General features: G+C 35.1%; 1 protein-coding gene across 2 annotated transcripts in view; it reads left to right on the plus strand.

The window, feature by feature from the left end:
- LOC132047963 (beta-glucosidase 11-like) overlaps positions 1–17,901 on the plus strand; it is a 41,984-nt gene that overhangs the window by 8,766 nt on the left and 15,317 nt on the right. Inside the window, exons 1-2 of one of the 2 annotated variants that reach the window (XM_059438927.1) lie at positions 16,244–16,416; positions 16,985–17,048. The exons of the other annotated variant lie outside the window; for it this stretch is intronic. Of the exons in view, the coding sequence (XP_059294910.1) occupies positions 16,273–16,416; positions 16,985–17,048 (208 nt within the window). The 5' untranslated portion in view covers positions 16,244–16,272. Of the gene's footprint in view, positions 1–16,243; positions 16,417–16,984; positions 17,049–17,901 lie in introns of those variants that run through there. 2 annotated transcript variants of the gene reach the window in all.

Raw genomic sequence — 17,901 nt, forward strand, 5'->3', positions numbered from 1 at the left:
AAGATTCTACGATTATAAGTTGTTTCGTAAATTTCATGCTTATTGATAATATAACGCTTGAATTAACGATGATTTTTGTCCAAACTTTTAGCAAAAAGGAATTTGATTACCGAAATATTTTAATATTTTTTTATGCATAATATATTTCTTACAAAATATTACCCCCTCCGGTTCAAAAAGAGTGTCCACTAGGCCACGCTTTGACACGTTGCATCTTATGGCCTTAATTTTAACCGATGGGTTCATACGAATAGATGATTCCATTGAAGACAGTGATTAATAGGAAAAACAGTAAATGGGCAAGAGGAAAGTTAGCTGGTATAATCAACTGCTGCAGTCAAACACATAGAACTAATATAAGAAAGAGTGTACAAATGAATACTGAGGAAAAACATAACCCTCTTAAGAATTAACTGCTGCAGTCAAACACTGATTCGTTGCAAAAGAATAACAGCCCATACCAGCTGGTAATTAAATTAGAGACGAGCACTTGAGGAAAAACATAACCCACGCTTTGAATGTGATTATCAGAATTTTGTGCTGATAACATGTTGTAAAATAAAAGATAAAAAACAGTAACACAAAGAGAATTGAAGAATATGTAAAGAGAAAATAGAGGCTTTTCTATCTCATCAAGCGTATATCATATCAATTTTCATGCCTTTATTTATACTATTACATAAAAAATTACAAAAAGGTAACCTTAAACGTAATATTAACTATTGAGATCATGGAGGAGGTTAGTGAGGTGCGGGTAACATCATAAAAGAGGTTATGGAGGGATGGGAGTTAAAAAAAAAAAAAAAAAAAAAGAAGAAGAAGAAGAAGTCGAATTTGTTGCACAGTATCTTTGCCTAAGGCAGTCAAGCATGGATTTGCATATCGTGACACATTTGTTAGGACTTATAGCAATGTGGTTCTTTATTTCTTTACCAAAAATGAGCAATCTCTGCAATGGGTCGATTGCAAAGTTAGAAAGTGACATCAAAACCTGAAAAAGTTCTCTCAAAATTTGCTTCCTCCACGTCCTATCAATCATCACTCTTTAAATCGGCTTTTTTTGTGTGTGTGAAATTGTATTAGACAATTCTACGTCAACTTTTGTGCACTCTCCAACTATGGGGTTTCATAGTTTACTGGAACTTGCTAAAATGTGGTATATGGATCAAGAAATCCAATAAGAGATATTTCAATTACCTTAATTAGTAAGCAAGAAGAAAAAAATTCTAACCTTCATAACCATGTCACTATTTTGAATTTTGGCACCTCTAGACTCTAGTAGTTTAATTCAGCAGGATATCTAACTGCAAAATGTTTACTGAAACTGACAGAGACTTGCCTTTTCTTTCTCTAATTCATTGCTAATTTGCTCTATAATGGTAAATTTGTAGTCTTATACGAGAAAATTGATAGACCATATATTCCGAGTTTTGCTGAAGCCACGACAGTACCTAAAGAAGAATGATTACTCCAGCGAAGCAGCTCCGATGTATATTCTCTGCCATGATGCTTGTTTTGCCGTTTGTAGTTTTTGGCGCGGATGATGTCCACATAGCTGACTTCCCTGATACTTTCGTTTTTGGTTCCGATTCTTCTGCTTATCAAGTCAATAATTTTTATTTTCACTCCTGCAATTATACATTTAAATGTATGATTTAATAACTTATATACACTGACTGTGAACAACATGAGTGTCTGCCTTTAATGGACCTGATATTGCAAAATGTACATCACTTTCATCAGTTTATAGAAGTTAAACTCTTACTTATATAGTGTTGATTAGCAAATACAATAGCTCACAGATAACTAGGGAATACATAAATGTGTATGGGTGTATACTTCAATATAGATACCGTAAATTAGAATACATATATGACATGCACACAGAGGCAGATTCGAGATTTGAGGTTTAGGTGTTACTGTAGCAAACTCAAGTTAATTACAATAATAACTGGGTTCACAATAAAATATTTATCGATACCTAGTGGATTTCATAATTAATAGGTAGAGTTGTGCAAAAGTTACTTATTCATGTGAACCTATAACTTCTAAGCAAGGTCTATAACTCTGGCGCTGGCCCTATGTATATGTAATATGTATGTGAGTATGTGTGTATATATATGGACATACAGTGTTAGTTAGCAAATATAGTAGACAGTAAATACTTGACTAGCGGTTCGCTTGGTGAAAGGTTAAAGGGGCAAAGATTTGAAGATGGAAGGACTTCTAGCATTTAGGACACCTTTGCTCATGTTGGTTTGTTCTCTTTAACCCTTATGGTTTGATGAGTTGTAGCATTTCATAATTTTGATAATTTGACAAACGGGCAAAGGACCAGGTTCTCTATCGTCCCCCGAGCATCAATTTGACGACACTTAACGTTGTAAAGCTACCGTTTTTTTGTGAAGCTAAGAAGACAACTGTATGTGTGTCCATGGTCACATGCTCTCTTTATTGGTCTCATATTTATACTACATGTTGAGCATTATTCAAACCAACACTTGAAAACCTAAAAAGATTAGACTTATACAAGTGCAGCTGCCACAGTTCTCCTTGGCGATTTAAAGAACAAGCTAAGACAGATTTCAAGGACCAGATCTCAACAACGGAAGATGTTTTGAGTCCTAGAATTGTCTAGTCTTTATGATCTCTACATTGTAAACCTACACTTCTTTAAGAAGAGTTTCGTAGGTATTTTGTCTTTATCAAGCTTTTGTTGTAAACACTTGGCTAGAGTTAGTCATAGTGGTGTGAGGATTCAGCTAGAGTTAGCTGAATTAGTTTGGTGTTTGACTAGAGTTAGTCAAAGAAGGTACTTGCAATAGAGTTATTGTAAGGGGAGGGATTAGTGGTCTAATTCCTAGGTTGCAAAAGCTTGTAATCTGAAACATTACTCAGTTTAGTGAAGTTGAAAAATCTATTGGGGTAGGTTGTAGTTTTTAATCCCTTGAGAAAGGAGTTTTCCACGTAAATATCTTGCCTTATTTACTTTCCATCATTATCTTTGAAAACGAGCTTAAGGACCGGTCCCTTAGACCTGTTTTGGTGAACTTTCAGGTGGTGAACACAAAAGGGTGGACTCATAGATTCTATCAATTAGTATCGTAGCAGGTGCTTTCTAAAAGGGTAACACCTAGGAAGGATCTCACGCTATGTCTGATCCACCAAACTGTGAAGAAGAAAAATATATCAATAGGCCACCAAGATATTATGAACGTTGGAAGGCAAGGTTGTCCAAGATTGAGATGCTTACTACTGAATACGAGTTCTTCAAACTGAAGGATGGTGAGTCAATTTTTGACATGTATGCTAGATTTTCCTCAATCATTGATGAGCTTCGCTCTCTGGGTAAAGAATATGAGGAAGAATCCCTTAACCGCAAAATATTGTGGGCACTGCCAGCTTCATGGGAGGAGAAAGTATGTTCCATCGTTGAATCTGAAGATCTGGCAAAAATAACTCTTGATGAACTTATATACGATCTTAAGGCGTATGAGCTAGAAAGGAAAGTTGCCAAGAATGAGGACAAAAATAACTTTGGGAAATGAGAATCCTTAACTCTTATTCGAGAAACTTTCAAAATAGGATCTTTGAGAAATGCTCGGAAGAACGAAAGGAAAATAACTAGGTCTCGGTCGAAGATTCAATTCAAAAAATTGTTGCCTCGTCATGGTAGAAGAGGCTCTGGCTTGTTGGGAAGATACCTCAGATGATGAAAATGATACTGGGGAATCTTCACAATGTGATTCTTTATTTGCACTTGTGGCAAAATCTGAAGATGAGAGTAAAAATGAGGTAAATCTTCTCGATGTTCAAAGAAATCTGAAAAACTACTCTCAAAAGAAGTTAATATCTCTTGCAAATGTATTAATTGATGCATATCATAGTCTCGCAAATGAGAAAAACACTCTAGATGAGGAAGCTGTCACCTTAGAGCAAGCAAGAGATGGTATGACAGTCACTATAATGGATCTAAGGAAACAAGTTGAGGAATTGTCTAAAGATAACGCCTTACTAAACAGCCAAATGAAAAAATGGATAAACACGCCTTGGAGAAAACAAGAGAGGGAGAACAGTAAGACTCATCTTGAAATTGAAAGGAGACTTGAAGAGACCAGGTTGAGTCTCACTGATGAAGTAGATAAGAATAAACTACTTCAAAAGGAGCTAAAATAAGTCAAAACTGAAAATGAAGAATCACTCCCTTGGATTTTGCCTTTGGATAAAACCTCTATTGCCTGCAAAAGTGATGATAGAAAACAGAGCTTTAGTGCTGAAATGATCACAAATTCCTGCCATATGCAAGGTGAATGTTCCTTTGTGACTCAAAAATGGTAGTACACTCATTATGATCATGTTGCTCATTGCAAGGACTTGAGTAAAGCAAAAGTTCAGTATGTTCAGAAAAATAGAGAGGATGTTGATAACAGACCAAAAAAACAGGGACTTGGTCCTTATAAAAAGAAGAGTGTGTTACCAAAGATGGGCGAACAAACATCTAGTTCACCCATTCTATCAGTACTTGGGTCCCAAGTTCGTTTGGGTTCCTAAGTCTAACAAGTGATTGTGTGCAAAGGCTGAAGTGAGAGACGGGCAGTCAATAGTGTGGTACATGGTGACTGCTCTGAGCGTATGGTTGAAAGAATAAACATCTTTTTTCTCTCACTCAAAGCCTTGAAATGTGGGAGTATGTCAAGTAGTAACATGAAGAGATGATAGACTCTTTGTGTGAGCAAATTTGGCAAGACATTCTCCCATAAATTTGAATGCGTGTACCAAGCCGAAGATTTGAAGTACAAGTGCACTAAGCGGTATCTCCTGTGAAGTGCCAAGCAGATACTTAATTTCTCTCAATAATGTTGATGAAGGATAGTATTCTCTGTATGTTATGTGTTAGATGGGTGTCGTATCTGGCTTTTGCTTTAGAAGACCTTCTGTGAGCTGTCAAATTGAAAAGGAGCCTCAGCTTAGTACAAACACTTCAGTCACAATTCGTGAGAAGGACTTGAAAAAGGATCGACACTAAGGGGAAACTAATCACAAAAGCAGAGGAGGATAGAATGAAAAGTCAAAATGATGATTCAAACTGAGGATAGAAAGCGAAGAGAGTTTAGCAAAGTGCTCAGAAAATGTAAAAGAACCTGCTTCCTTCAGCATGTACAACCAACCTCTTTCGAAGTACAAGAAGATTGATCACAAATGACATGGGAAGAGAAAAGAAAAGGGTATCCAGCTCGCGGATAGTAAATCTCTGAAGAAGAAATGTCAAATAAGGATCTTCCTCTGGTTTTACCAATAGCAGCCATCTAAAGGTACCTTGATCAGTCAACAGCAGCCATCTAAAGGTACCTTGATCAATCAACTCAAGTGAAATCAAGAACCTGCTCAAAAGGTCAGGATAAAAGAGTGTTAAGATCACTAAGGTCTCAAGTGAATATCTTAACAACCAACACCCACAAATTCCTGGACCTAAGATGGATGGTAAAACTCAACTAAATTCAAGGGGCTCTCTTTGGCAATAGCTAACAAGGAACAACAATATTTCAAGGAAAGGAAGGACCTGGTCCCAACTCCTCTTCAGTCAAATAACATTAGTCTATCAGATATGCTGAAATCTTTTGAACTGAATCCCTTATGAATTTGAAGAGCACACATGGAATGAGATCTTGAGTGACTATAATGACATCTTACGTAAGGGTCTGCATCATATATCAGTTTGATCACTTCGTCATCAAGGCCTTAAGTTGGGTGCATATCAATAAAAATCATTTGGAGTCAGTGTTATTCAATATTATCTAACGGTTCCTTGTGACTGGTTATGATAAGAGAAAAGGTACAATGTGTGAAGTATTTTTTGTAGATATCTAACTCACTACTATACCATTACAGGTAGAGCTGTCAATATGGGCTTGGCCCGCATGGGCCGGCCTAACCCAACCCTTTATTTAAGTAGGGTTAGGCTAAGATTTCTTTGGCCTATATAGAAGTGAGGCTCAAAAGCCCAACCTCTTTTGGCCCGCCGGCCTCAAGGGTTGGGCTGAGGCAAGCCCTTGAGGCCAAAAAAAATATATATATTTTTTTTAAAAAAAAGTAAATTAAACAAAAAGATAAAAAGTAATGAGAAAAAAAATATACTTACTACTACGTAGTAATTAGAAACTAGAGCAATACTTTTTAGTCTTGGAATTTATATTATGTTTAATTTCTTTTGAATGTGATCTGAATTAGTGACTAAAAATAATAATTTATATTTGTTCTCTTTAATTTTTTTCTTCTATGATATGGATTTGGGAAAGAATGGGTGGTAGAAGATTCTATTACATATTGCAAAAGTTTCATATTCAAATTGTACCAAAAATCACTTAGAAAATGTTATTTCGGAAGACGAAAACACTTAAAGGGTTGGCCCGTCCTAGCCCGCGGCTCGCTTAGGGCTGCCATTTTACAGGCCCTTCAATTAAAAAGGTCAGCCCGTCCTAGCCCATTTAATTCTTTAGCCCTTTAGGGATGGGTTGGGTTGGGTTCAATTTTTTTTGACACCTCTAATTACAGGTATACTCACATAGCAATCTCAAGACAACCTAATATTAGAGACATAACACTCATCAGAATTTGTGTCTGAGCTGTTGTCAAAAGTGTCAAGGGACCAGGTCCTTTTGACTCAGGTTAGTAGTCTTTTCAAGCACTTACATACGCTTTAATTTTGCCTGAGTGCCATGTCACTATTAGTTCCCGCCTCTTCTAAAATGAGCCAAATGTTTCATCTTCTCAGAACCGACCCGTTTCTTCTCTTTAACCAATAAGAACCAAGTCTCTTTTCCTCTCTAAACCTAAAAAAAAAAAGTGTAATCACTACTCTCTTCTCTCTCCTCTTACAAGTTCAAATTCTTCAAATCCCCTTTCTGTTTCTGCTCATTCTCTTTTTCTTCAAAGACAATTTTAATCATGTCTGATCTAATGTCTTCACCTCTCACCTCCACCAAAGCTAACCCCTCATCCTCCTCTATCGAACCACCCAGTTCACCGGATCCAAAGTCAATCCCTAATTCCACAAAATTCTAAAACTTATCCGACCAAAACCCTATCTCATCTTCCCCTATAACAGATTTTCCCGGTCCTTCTACCACTGACCAGTGCTTAACTCATGAAAAATACTCCTCCATCGCCATGATCCCAAAAAATTCAGAAAAGCTCGACTCACAAGGGAGTATGATAACCTTACAATACCTTGATCTCTATGAGAAAACCGTTGAGAAGGATGACAGGATGGAGGTGACAAGCAAGGATATCACCGAAGACCACTCGATAGTGGAAAATGACCTACTCAAAAGAAAAGTGAGGGTTCCAAAAGAGACGTCTCAAAATTCAAGTAACCCAGATTCTCTAAATAGTGAGAAAGTTGTAGAGAGATGTGCTAATCAGGAACCTCTAAATGTTGTGTGTGCGGAGAATTTGAGTGCTCCTATTATTAAAAAGACAACTGTGGATGTCATAGCTCTTGAGGGTGAAGAGAGACAAAAGGGGTCTGTGGTGGATGAAAACATACAGAAATTAAGAGAAGTAAATGTTGAAAATGTGGAAATCAATGACAAATCTGGATCGGAATTGCCAATGGAAAGTGATAATGTAAATGTTGGTCTTGAAAATGCTAGTGACTACCTTAATGACGTTGTCAGAAAGGTTGTGAATGATGTTGTTGATGGAGTTTCTGGAGAGATTTCTGTTGAAGAATAATTTGAAAAGAAAGTTGTGAAAACGGGAAGAGAACAGGAAAATTCCAGCGGAACAAAGGAGATGAATGAAGGACCTAGTCCGGAAAGAGATTGTTTGGATATTGTACCTCTATCCACAGTTGTTGTCTCCTGGGAAGACCCCTCAGAAAAGGAATCTGTTCTCACAAAATCAGCTGCAAAGGAAAATCCTGAAAGAAAAGAGATAAACTCAGATGAGGATGTAGCTTTGGGAACGTTCCTCAAGTGTAGAACTGGAAGTGCAAAATCAAAAGGAAGGAGAAGCAAGGGAAAACCCATATCTGCTCTAGAAAAGGGACCTCCCATCACTAGACGAAGGGCCACATCACAACTCTATTCTGCTCCTTAAGGTAACAAGGAGAAGAGTACTGGTAAGAATAGAAAGTTGGCAAAAGCAGTCAACTTGAGTCGTTTGATAGATGAAAAGGAAGTTGTGACTGTGTCTGATAAAGAAGAAGAAGAAGAAGAAGAAGAAGAAGAGACAGAGGAGGAAGCTCCTCTAGAAAGAAGAAATTCAAAAGGAAAGAAGAGATCTGTAATTGACAAACAGGAAAATGTGGGTGAGGCAAAAGCTGAGAAAGTCACTGAAAAAATAAGAAAGGAAAAGGAAGTGACCCCCTCTCCTAAGAAGAGAAAGAGCCCAGCCAGTGGGGAAGCAAGTCTCTCTAAGAAAAGAAAAGTAATCTCGACTGAGGGACCTGGTTCCAGCAAAAAGGGAAAATCAAAAAGGGATGAAGAAAACTTGAGACAAGAAAATCTAAGAGGTCAAAAAGTGTTGCTTGGCAGAGTGTTTGATCGAGGAAACGGTGGGCACCAAGGATTTGATGATTTAGTGGAGATCTTGAGAGCTTAGAGTTGGGATCATTTTAACGGGGCGGGCGCATTAGTCTATGAGAGGCGATGAGCGATTTCTTTGTGAATCTGATACTTGATGATTATACCCCGTCCGCAAGGTTGGAAAAGTTGAGTTTACATTGGATGAAGCTCGGTTAAGGAAAACTTCTGAATGTCCCAACTGAAGGAATTAAAAAACTGGGAAATGACAAATACATCAAAGCCTCAGACGACTTCAAAGGTATCATAGTTCGAATAGGAGAGCGAGTGACTATTGAAACTCTATACAAGAAACAGATGAAGCCACAGTATCAGCTTCTCTTCTAGTTAGTCAACAAAGTGATATTTCCTAGGACTGAAAAGAGGTGTATATCATCTAATATGAACTATGGAAAGGAAGAAAACCCAACTTGAAATATAAAAGTGTGGGGATGTTTAGCAGGTCCAAGTTCCTTTGCCTAAAAGGGTAAAAATAGGACCAAATTAAAAACAATTGTGTTTTATTGGCTACAGGAGTGTGACATTGTGCAAACAACAAAGCTTGTCGATTTTTGGTTCACAAATCGGACAATCTTGGAATTTGTATTAATACGGTAATTGAATCAAATAATGTTGAATTCTTTAAAAACATTTATCCGTATAAATTAGGAATATGAGTCGTCAAGGAAAGATCTAAACGGCCGCGAGAAGAACCGAAAGGAAAGTAAACCAAGTGAAGAGTATCAAGGCGTAGCAAACGTCAAAGGATATCTACTTCCTTTGGACAGGTGCATTGTGACATTCTTGCTTTAAAAATAAGCCTCAAACATTTAAATCTTAAGAAAATATGTCTTATTATTAAAATTTTGGAAAGATAATAGCGTTATAGTGAATTAAATCAATTTTGAACAATTTTAAATACATGGGAATTGGTTGATCTTCCCGAAAATAAACCTTTAGGATCAAAATAGATTTTTAAAAGAAAATGAAAGCCTATGAACTATTGACAAATATAAGGCAAGACTTATGGTCAAAGGTTATAGATAAAAAGAATACAGCCTTGATTACTTTGACACATATTTTAGGTAACAAGGATAACATCTATTCGGGTGTTAGTAAAAAGTCCTTGAATTCATATTTGTGTATGGTCTTGAAATCCATCAAATGGATGTCAAGACTCGAAATATTTTCTTAAATGGATAATTGGAGGAAGAAATTTACATGGAACAACCTAGATGCTTTAAATAGGTTTGACATAAAGAAAGGAAAAATGTGCAAATTTGTTAAGTCACTTTATGGACTTAAACAAGCACCCAAACAATGGCATTTAGCTAAAAATTGACCAAACAATGTTGGCAAATGGATTTAAGATTAATGAATGAAATGTAACAAATGTGTTTACATTAAAAATACTCCAAATCATGAAGTCATTGTTTGTTTATATATTGATGACATGTTGATAATGAAAGTAGATATTCTTTCCTGTAAATGCTTTACGAAGCGTATGCTCGCTAGCAAATTTGACATGAAAGACTTGGACTCGTTGCTGATTTGATCTTAGGAATTAGGATCCATAAAACTCCACAAGGTCATAGCATTATAGACGGTCACATTCTATTGAAAAGGTACTTGACCATACAAGTATTTAAATTTCAATGAATCAGCAAACTATTGATGTAAGTTTTCGCACTTCAAAAGAATGAAGGTGAAAGTGACTCACAATTGGACTATGCCGAACAAACATGGGAAGTTTGATGTATATTATGAATTGTACATGACCGGATATAGCATGTGTTGACATGGTTCAAAGTAGATAAACGATTCCAAACGAGTAATCTCGATCAAACTTGGAATCAATGAAACGAGTCTTCGGGGTATTTGAACACACCCAAAACTATGCTTTGCATTATAATAAATATCCCCGGGACTTGAGGGATATAGTGATGCAAACTGGATCACCGATCATACTTGAAGTTAAATCCACCGAGTGGATATGTGTTCAAAACTAAGAGAATAGGACATATTCTTGGAAATCATCAAACCATTACCAAACGCATCGCCCGCTCTACAATGGAATCTGAATTTATAGCTTTAGACAAGGCCGAGTGAAGAAGGCTGAATGGCTCCAAAATTTCTTGGAAGATATTCCATTTTAGCCCAAACCTTTGGCACCTATATGTATACATTGTAATATCATCTGCGTTAATAGGTAAGGCGAAGAGCGTTATGTATAATGGAAACTCGCGTCACATTCGACTAAGCGACATAATACCGTTAGACAACTACTCTAGTGGTGTTATCACTATTGACTACGTAAAGTCAAGAGATAACGTATCGGATCCGCTAACAAAAGGCCTATCTAGAGAGGTTTGTTAAAAGATAAAGAGGGAATGGGGGTTAAGGCCTAGACAAGTCATCATGGCGGTAACTACTACTTAGTAGACTGGAGATCCCAAGAACTAGGTTCAAAGAGATCAAACAAAGTCATGAATGACGGTTCAACATTGTCAAATAACTCAACCTATTCTCGATGATGACAATGTTCGGGAAACAAGGATAAAACCTTAAGGCTTTTTAATGAGTTAATAAAGCATTAAAGTTTTTTTAATGATTATCTAAGTCCGCGTATAACATGACGAGTATAGATCTTTGCTGTGGACTACACGTTTAGAAATCACCTATGTGAGCGTAAGCATAAGCCGCTTTTTTTAAGGGGAATGATGGTAAATGCCCATTCCTCTATGCATTCACGAAACCAATTATGTTATATGACCGGGAAACGAACACAACCGTAAGAACCATAAAAAAAATAATTGGGCGGATTGATTGTGTGACATGTGGTTGTCTAGGTATACACCAAAGCTCGACGGTTCAAAGATGTCAAATCTACCGATTAACTGAGTATATCCGACATATGTTCACTACGAAAAGTTCAAAAGGAAACCTACTTATCCAGATGCAATTAATCCTTGCTTGTAAATTACATACTTGTCCGTGCATTCCTTTATCTTATAGCCATTCCCCATGTTATTATTATTGTTTAAATGATAGATTGAATGGGAAATTGAGGGAGAAGGTGCTGTGGAGGGAAAATGAGTTGTTCTTCTTGCTATGAAATGAGCATTTGTCCCTCATTGGTAGTAGAAGGCGAGAAAAAAGTTCTCCTACTTAAAAAAGAACTAACCCTTCTGTTCATTAAAGGGTTAAGAAAGGGTCTCCCCTGCGCCGTCGTCGTCGCTCGGGTCTTGGTTGGGATTTGGTCAAATGATTGGGATTGATTGATAATCTTTTTTTGACCAAATTTTTTTAATTTTAATTATTTAATTAATTATTATTTATTTAATTAATTAATTAACTTATCCAATCCTACCCGCGCGTTTACCGGATCCGCGTGTCCGACCCGACCGGTTCTTTTCCATATTTTATTTAAATTTCCCACCGTTTTTTAAAATGAGCGTTCTAAAGGGTTGCAAACCTTCGTAAACGATTTGATGGCTATAAATTCATTTGATTCCTCGAAATTTTCCTTACGAATTTTCTGAATTTCAAAACTTCTTCTTAATTCCGCACAAATAATTTAATAATAATAGTTTAATAATAATTGAGTGGTTCGTAGACACCATTGTTTTAGGTACCGATACACCGGTGTGAGTAAGATCGTTCTATCACGGGAGGATATATTCCATTAACCTCGGGTACTTGAGGGAATAAAATTTCCTTAAGGACAAGCTCGTGCATTCGAAGAAGGAATGAGGGGCTCGATTTTTTATTCTTAAATATTTTTCGAGACTGTTCTTACTTTTTTGACCCGGCTTCTCGTTTTGCGTTTTCTCTGGCGGTTTTTCTAGAATCTATCCAGTTTCTGTTTTCTGTTTCCAGAAATTATTTTTTACTGTTTCAACGTTTTTGCAATACAGTTTAATAACATATTTACCATCCCTGGCTAATGCAATAATATTCCTTTCCATTTGTGCCAATCTTCTGCATAATAATTTATTCCATAAGTGCTTTCCTTCCCTGCATAGATCTTGGAAGTATAATTTATTTCCATAAAGAAACTTGTAGCAATTTACCAAATAATCTGAATAGTCTTTCCTTAATATTGTAGTAAAATCCATCCACCCTCTTTCCAAGCTTGCGGTAGATATATTCAAATTCGAATACACCTTGGTTTGAGTAAGCCTTTCTTCCATAATTCCATCTTGTAATATCTTCTTTTCCATATTTGCTTGTATCTTCACCGGATCCGTCCTCATCAAACAAGCCTATACCAAAAATAAATTTACCGCAAGTAAATGTTCTTTTATTAAAACTTATGTTAGTTTGTTATCATCAAAATTAATAGGTGAAATCTTGGACCTAACAAATTGGAGAAGCTAAAGTATGTTTTCTTAGAGAAGATGTACTACAAAATCATAATTTGTAACTCTTCAAATTGTCAAGACAAAATGGTCTGGAAATATCTAGAGTAGGTTTGCACATCAAAAACTAGCAAGTTTATTCATTCACCTAAAAGGTATGAAAGGGGGCTGCTTTGCTTGCTTTTCTTTCGGCTGAAATTTTGGGTCTTTGTTAATTTAATGTTTGCTAAACTCTCATTTGGTTGTGACTTCTTGCGGTTTTTTTTTTGGGTTAAGGGTCGAAAACACACCTCAAGTATCACCTATTTTTGAGTTTCCTATCTGAACTATCAGGTGTAAGAGTTTTCTACCTAAACTATTACCCCTGTGCTTTGCAAACTAATTAGTGATAGTTTAGGTAGAAAAAGTGAATAAGTGATAGTTGAGGTGTGTTTTACAAACTAATTGGTGATAGTTTAGGTAGGAAACTCTCACACCTGAGTTCTGATCGGAATCTCAAAAATAGGTGATAGTTTATGATCTGAATTGAAATAAATAATTTCATTAACAATTAACAATAAAAGTTAAGAAAAAATAACAAAAATTAAACGTTAAGAGCTTTCTTTTATTTCTTAAACCCTGTGCCCAATCAAACTAAGACACTTAAATTGGAACAGAGAGAGTGAAATTTTTTCTGAATCATTGTGAAGAAAAGCAAAACTGAACGGTCGACTACTCTTCTAGTCAATTAGAAATTATTTTAAATACTTCCAACTATGTTAGTTTACGATATGTCAAATTATCTCTTTTTTAATTTAAACAATTATGGAGTTTTCTACCTTGATTTTGGCCATTACATTTTGGTAAGACGTCTTCTTTCCAAGACTAGTATATATCTATATAATCTTGCTAACATACTATATGAAGGTAGTAAGTTAGCTATGTCCCACCATACATATATATATATATATATATATATATATATATATATATATATATATATATATATATATATATATATATATATATTTATATATATTGGTCAACCAGGCATATTTTAATTTCAAAAAGCAAATGAGGTCTGGTCAAGTAATCTCATTAATAATAGCATAGTTTGTTGTACACAGAAGATGTTCCAATAGGCTAGATAGATCTTGATAATATTATATTTGCCAAGTACAGTATAACCTCTCTAAAGTGGCGGTGTTAGTCCGAAAATTTCATAAAGTGGCAGTGTTAGTCCGAAAATTTCATAGCTGCTATAGTGAGGTGTTGTTATGTATGTATACTGACATTTGATTTTTGAATCTCATTTAGCTGCTATAAACAAAAATACGCAAAAATTTATTTTTCTGTACTTTTTATGTTATAAACGAAAACAAAATACTTGTTAATATCTATTTCATTAATTAAAATTGTAGTGACTAATAAATTCGTAACTAGTTGTACTGTATCGATAAAGAATTAAAATCTAAAGAACATATGCATTTTAAATTAATTGTAAATTTAAATGTTTCAAGTTTGACATAAGATTCTACCATTATAGGTTGTTTCGTAAATTTCGATCTTAGTGATAATATAACACTTGAATTAATGATGATTTTTTTCCAAACTTTTAGCAAAAAGGAATTTGATTACCAAAATATTTTAATATTTTTTTTATACATAATATGTTTCTCACAAAATATTAGCCCCTCCGGTTCAAAAAGAGTGTCCACTAGGCCATTTGCACACCTCTTAAGAAAATACTAACTCCTAGGCAAAAATAGGTTATTGGACTAAACTATCCCAAATTAAATAGGTGATTTGGTCACTTAATACTTAATAAGGGTAAGTATGAAAATATAATGTCAATTCTTTCTTGATTTGGTAAGCGAACGCTCTTTTGAACCAAAAAAACTAAAGCTAAGTGGACACTTTTTTTGAATCGGATCGAGGGAGTATTACACAATATTTGAGTATGACTGTTATAGAGAGGTAATTTTACAAAGAGTGTACCGCTATAATGAATGTCACTGCAGTTATAGGTAGAATATTGTTATAGAAAAGTAAAATATAACATAAAAAATCGGTTTCGGAGAAAATCAGGCCGTAATAATGAAATGTTGTTATAACGAATGACAATTATAGAGAGGTTTGACTTAGTAAGCATTTGACACGTTGCATCTTATGGCATTAATTTTAACCAATGGGTTCATGCGAACATATGATTCCATTGAAGACGGTAATTAATAGGAAAAACAGTAAATAGGCAAGAGTAAAGTTAGCTAGTATAATCAACTGCTGCAGTCAAACACATAGAACTAATAAGAACCAAAAATGACAATCACAACGAATCGGTGTTGCAAAAAGAATAACAGGCCATACCAGCTGGTAATTAAATTAGAGACGAGCACTTGAGGAAAAACCTAACCCACGCTTTGAATGTGATTATCAGATTTGTGTGCTGATAACATATTGTAAAATAAAAGATAAAAACAGTAACACAAAGAGAATCGAAGAATATGTAAAGAGAAAATAGAGGCTTTTCTATCTCATCAACGTATATCATATCAATTTTCATACCTTTATTTATACTATTACATAAAAGATTACAAAAAGATAATCTTAAACGTAATATTAACTATTGAGATCATGGAAGAGGTTAGTGAGGTGCGGGTAACATCATAACTGAGGTTATGGAGGGATGGGAGTAAAAAAAAAAAACAAAAAAAAAAAAAGAAGTCGAATATGTTGCACAGTATCTTTGCCTAAGGCAGTCAAGCATGGATTTGCATATTGTGACACATTTGTTAGGACTTATAGCAATGTGGTTCTTTATTTCTTTAACAAAAATGAGCAATCTCTGCAATGGGTCGATTGCAAAGTTAGAAAATGACATCAAAACCTGAAAAAGATGAAAAAGTTCTCTCAAAATTTGCTTCTTCCACGTCCTATCAATCATCACACTCTTTAAATCGGCTTTTTTTGCGTGTGTGAAATTGTAGTAGACAATTCTACGTCAACTTTTGTGCACTCACCAACTATGGGGTTTCATAGTTTACTGGAACTTGCTAAAATGTGGTATATGGATCAAGAAATCCAATAAGAGATATTTCAATTACCTTAATTAGTAAGCAAGAAGAAAAAAATTCTAACCTTCATAACCATGTCATTATTTTGAATTTTGGCACCTCTATCCTCTAGGAGTTTAATTCAGCACGATATCTAACTGCAAAATGTTTACTGAAACTAACAGAGACTTGCCTTTTCTTTCTCTAATTCATTGCTAATTTTCTCTTTAATGGTAAATTTGTAGTCTTATACGACAAAACTGATAGACTATATATTACGAGTTTTGCTGAAGCTACGACAATACCTAAAGAAGAATGATTACTCCGGCGAAGCAGCTCCGATGTATATTCTCTGCGATGATGCTTGTTTTGCCCCTTGTAGTTTTCGGCGCGGATGATGTCCACAGAGCTGACTTCCCTGATACTTTCGTTTTTGGTTCCGGTTCTTCTGCTTATCAAGTCAGTATTTTTATTTTCACTCCCGCAATTATACATTTAGATGTACGATTTAATAACTTATATACACTGATTGTGAACAACATGAGTGTCTGCCTTTAAGTGACCTGATATTGCAAAATGTACATCACTTTCATAAGTTTACAGAAGTTAAACTCTTACTTATATAGTGTTGATTAGCAAATACAATAGATCACAGATAACTAGGAAATACATATATGTGTATGGGTGTATACTTCAATATAGATACCGAAAATTAGAATACATATATGACATGCACACAGAGGCAGATTCGAGATTTGAGGTTTAGGTGTTACTGTAGCAAACTCAAGTTAATTACAATAATAACTGGGTTTACAATAAAATATTTATCAATACCTAGCGGACTTCATAATTAATAGGTAAGAGTTTGTGCAAAAGTTACTTATTCATGTGAATTCTATATCTCTGACGCTGGCCCAATGTATATGTAATATGTATGTGAGTATGTGTGTATATATATGGATATACAGTGTTAGTTAGCAAATATAGTAGACAGTAAATACTTGACTAGCGGTTCGCTTGGTGAAAGGTTGAAGGGGCAGCATTTGAAGATGGAAGGACTCCTAGCATTTGGGACACCTTTGCTCATGCTGGTTTGTTCTCTTTAACCTTTGTGGTTAATCTCTGAATGTTAAAGTATGTTATGGTTTTTTTAGCAGGATGAACTGATAGATTTGTAAATAATAGAATTATGTTATGAAATGATAGTGGATGTCCATTAGTGGAGATAGTGGACATTAGTGGAGATAATGTTATGAAAGTTATGATGACAAAGTCATGATAATGTTGCTATGTGAGCCCATATGATTTCCATCATTGTATGAGGCTATATATATCCATTCATTCTGTTGATGGATATGTGAACAAAATTTAGTAAAACAAAGTATTCTTCGTTTCTCTCTCTGTGAGTAATACTACTTACTTATTTTTAGTGCTTAGTTTTATTTTATAACACGTTATCAGCACGAGACTCTACCTTGAGCAAATATTTTGAAACGATCAAAGCGCATTGTTTAAAGATTCGTAGCGGTGAGAGTCCCATTCTCAAACCAATTTCCTAGTAATTATGGTCGAATTTGAATCCGTGTCTTTAAGCCGAATGATGAACGATATATCAAAACAAAGATATATATCATCACCCATTAGTTGATGTGGTGATAAATCTCCGTGTTACTTATTTTGTCGATTCTATGGTGTTAACAATAAGTAGATCTCAAAGTGGTATTGAAAGAAAACTTATTGATACCTTGGAAATATTAATAAGCTACAGACATAGAATTCTTGGATATTACTTCCTCGTTTGATGTTCATTGAAAATTTTGTGCCAAATCTCCATAGTTTGTTGGACATTAATTTTATGGTTCTTTGGTTGCTTCGAGTATCGCGTAATTCGTCACTTCAAAGGTAATTTTTGTTATCCATTTAGTATTACCTTGTTAAGTTTAT

The sequence above is a fragment of the Lycium ferocissimum genome, chromosome 1, assembly GCF_029784015.1.
Source record: "Lycium ferocissimum isolate CSIRO_LF1 chromosome 1, AGI_CSIRO_Lferr_CH_V1, whole genome shotgun sequence".
In the NCBI taxonomy this organism is placed as follows: domain Eukaryota; kingdom Viridiplantae; phylum Streptophyta; class Magnoliopsida; order Solanales; family Solanaceae; genus Lycium; species Lycium ferocissimum.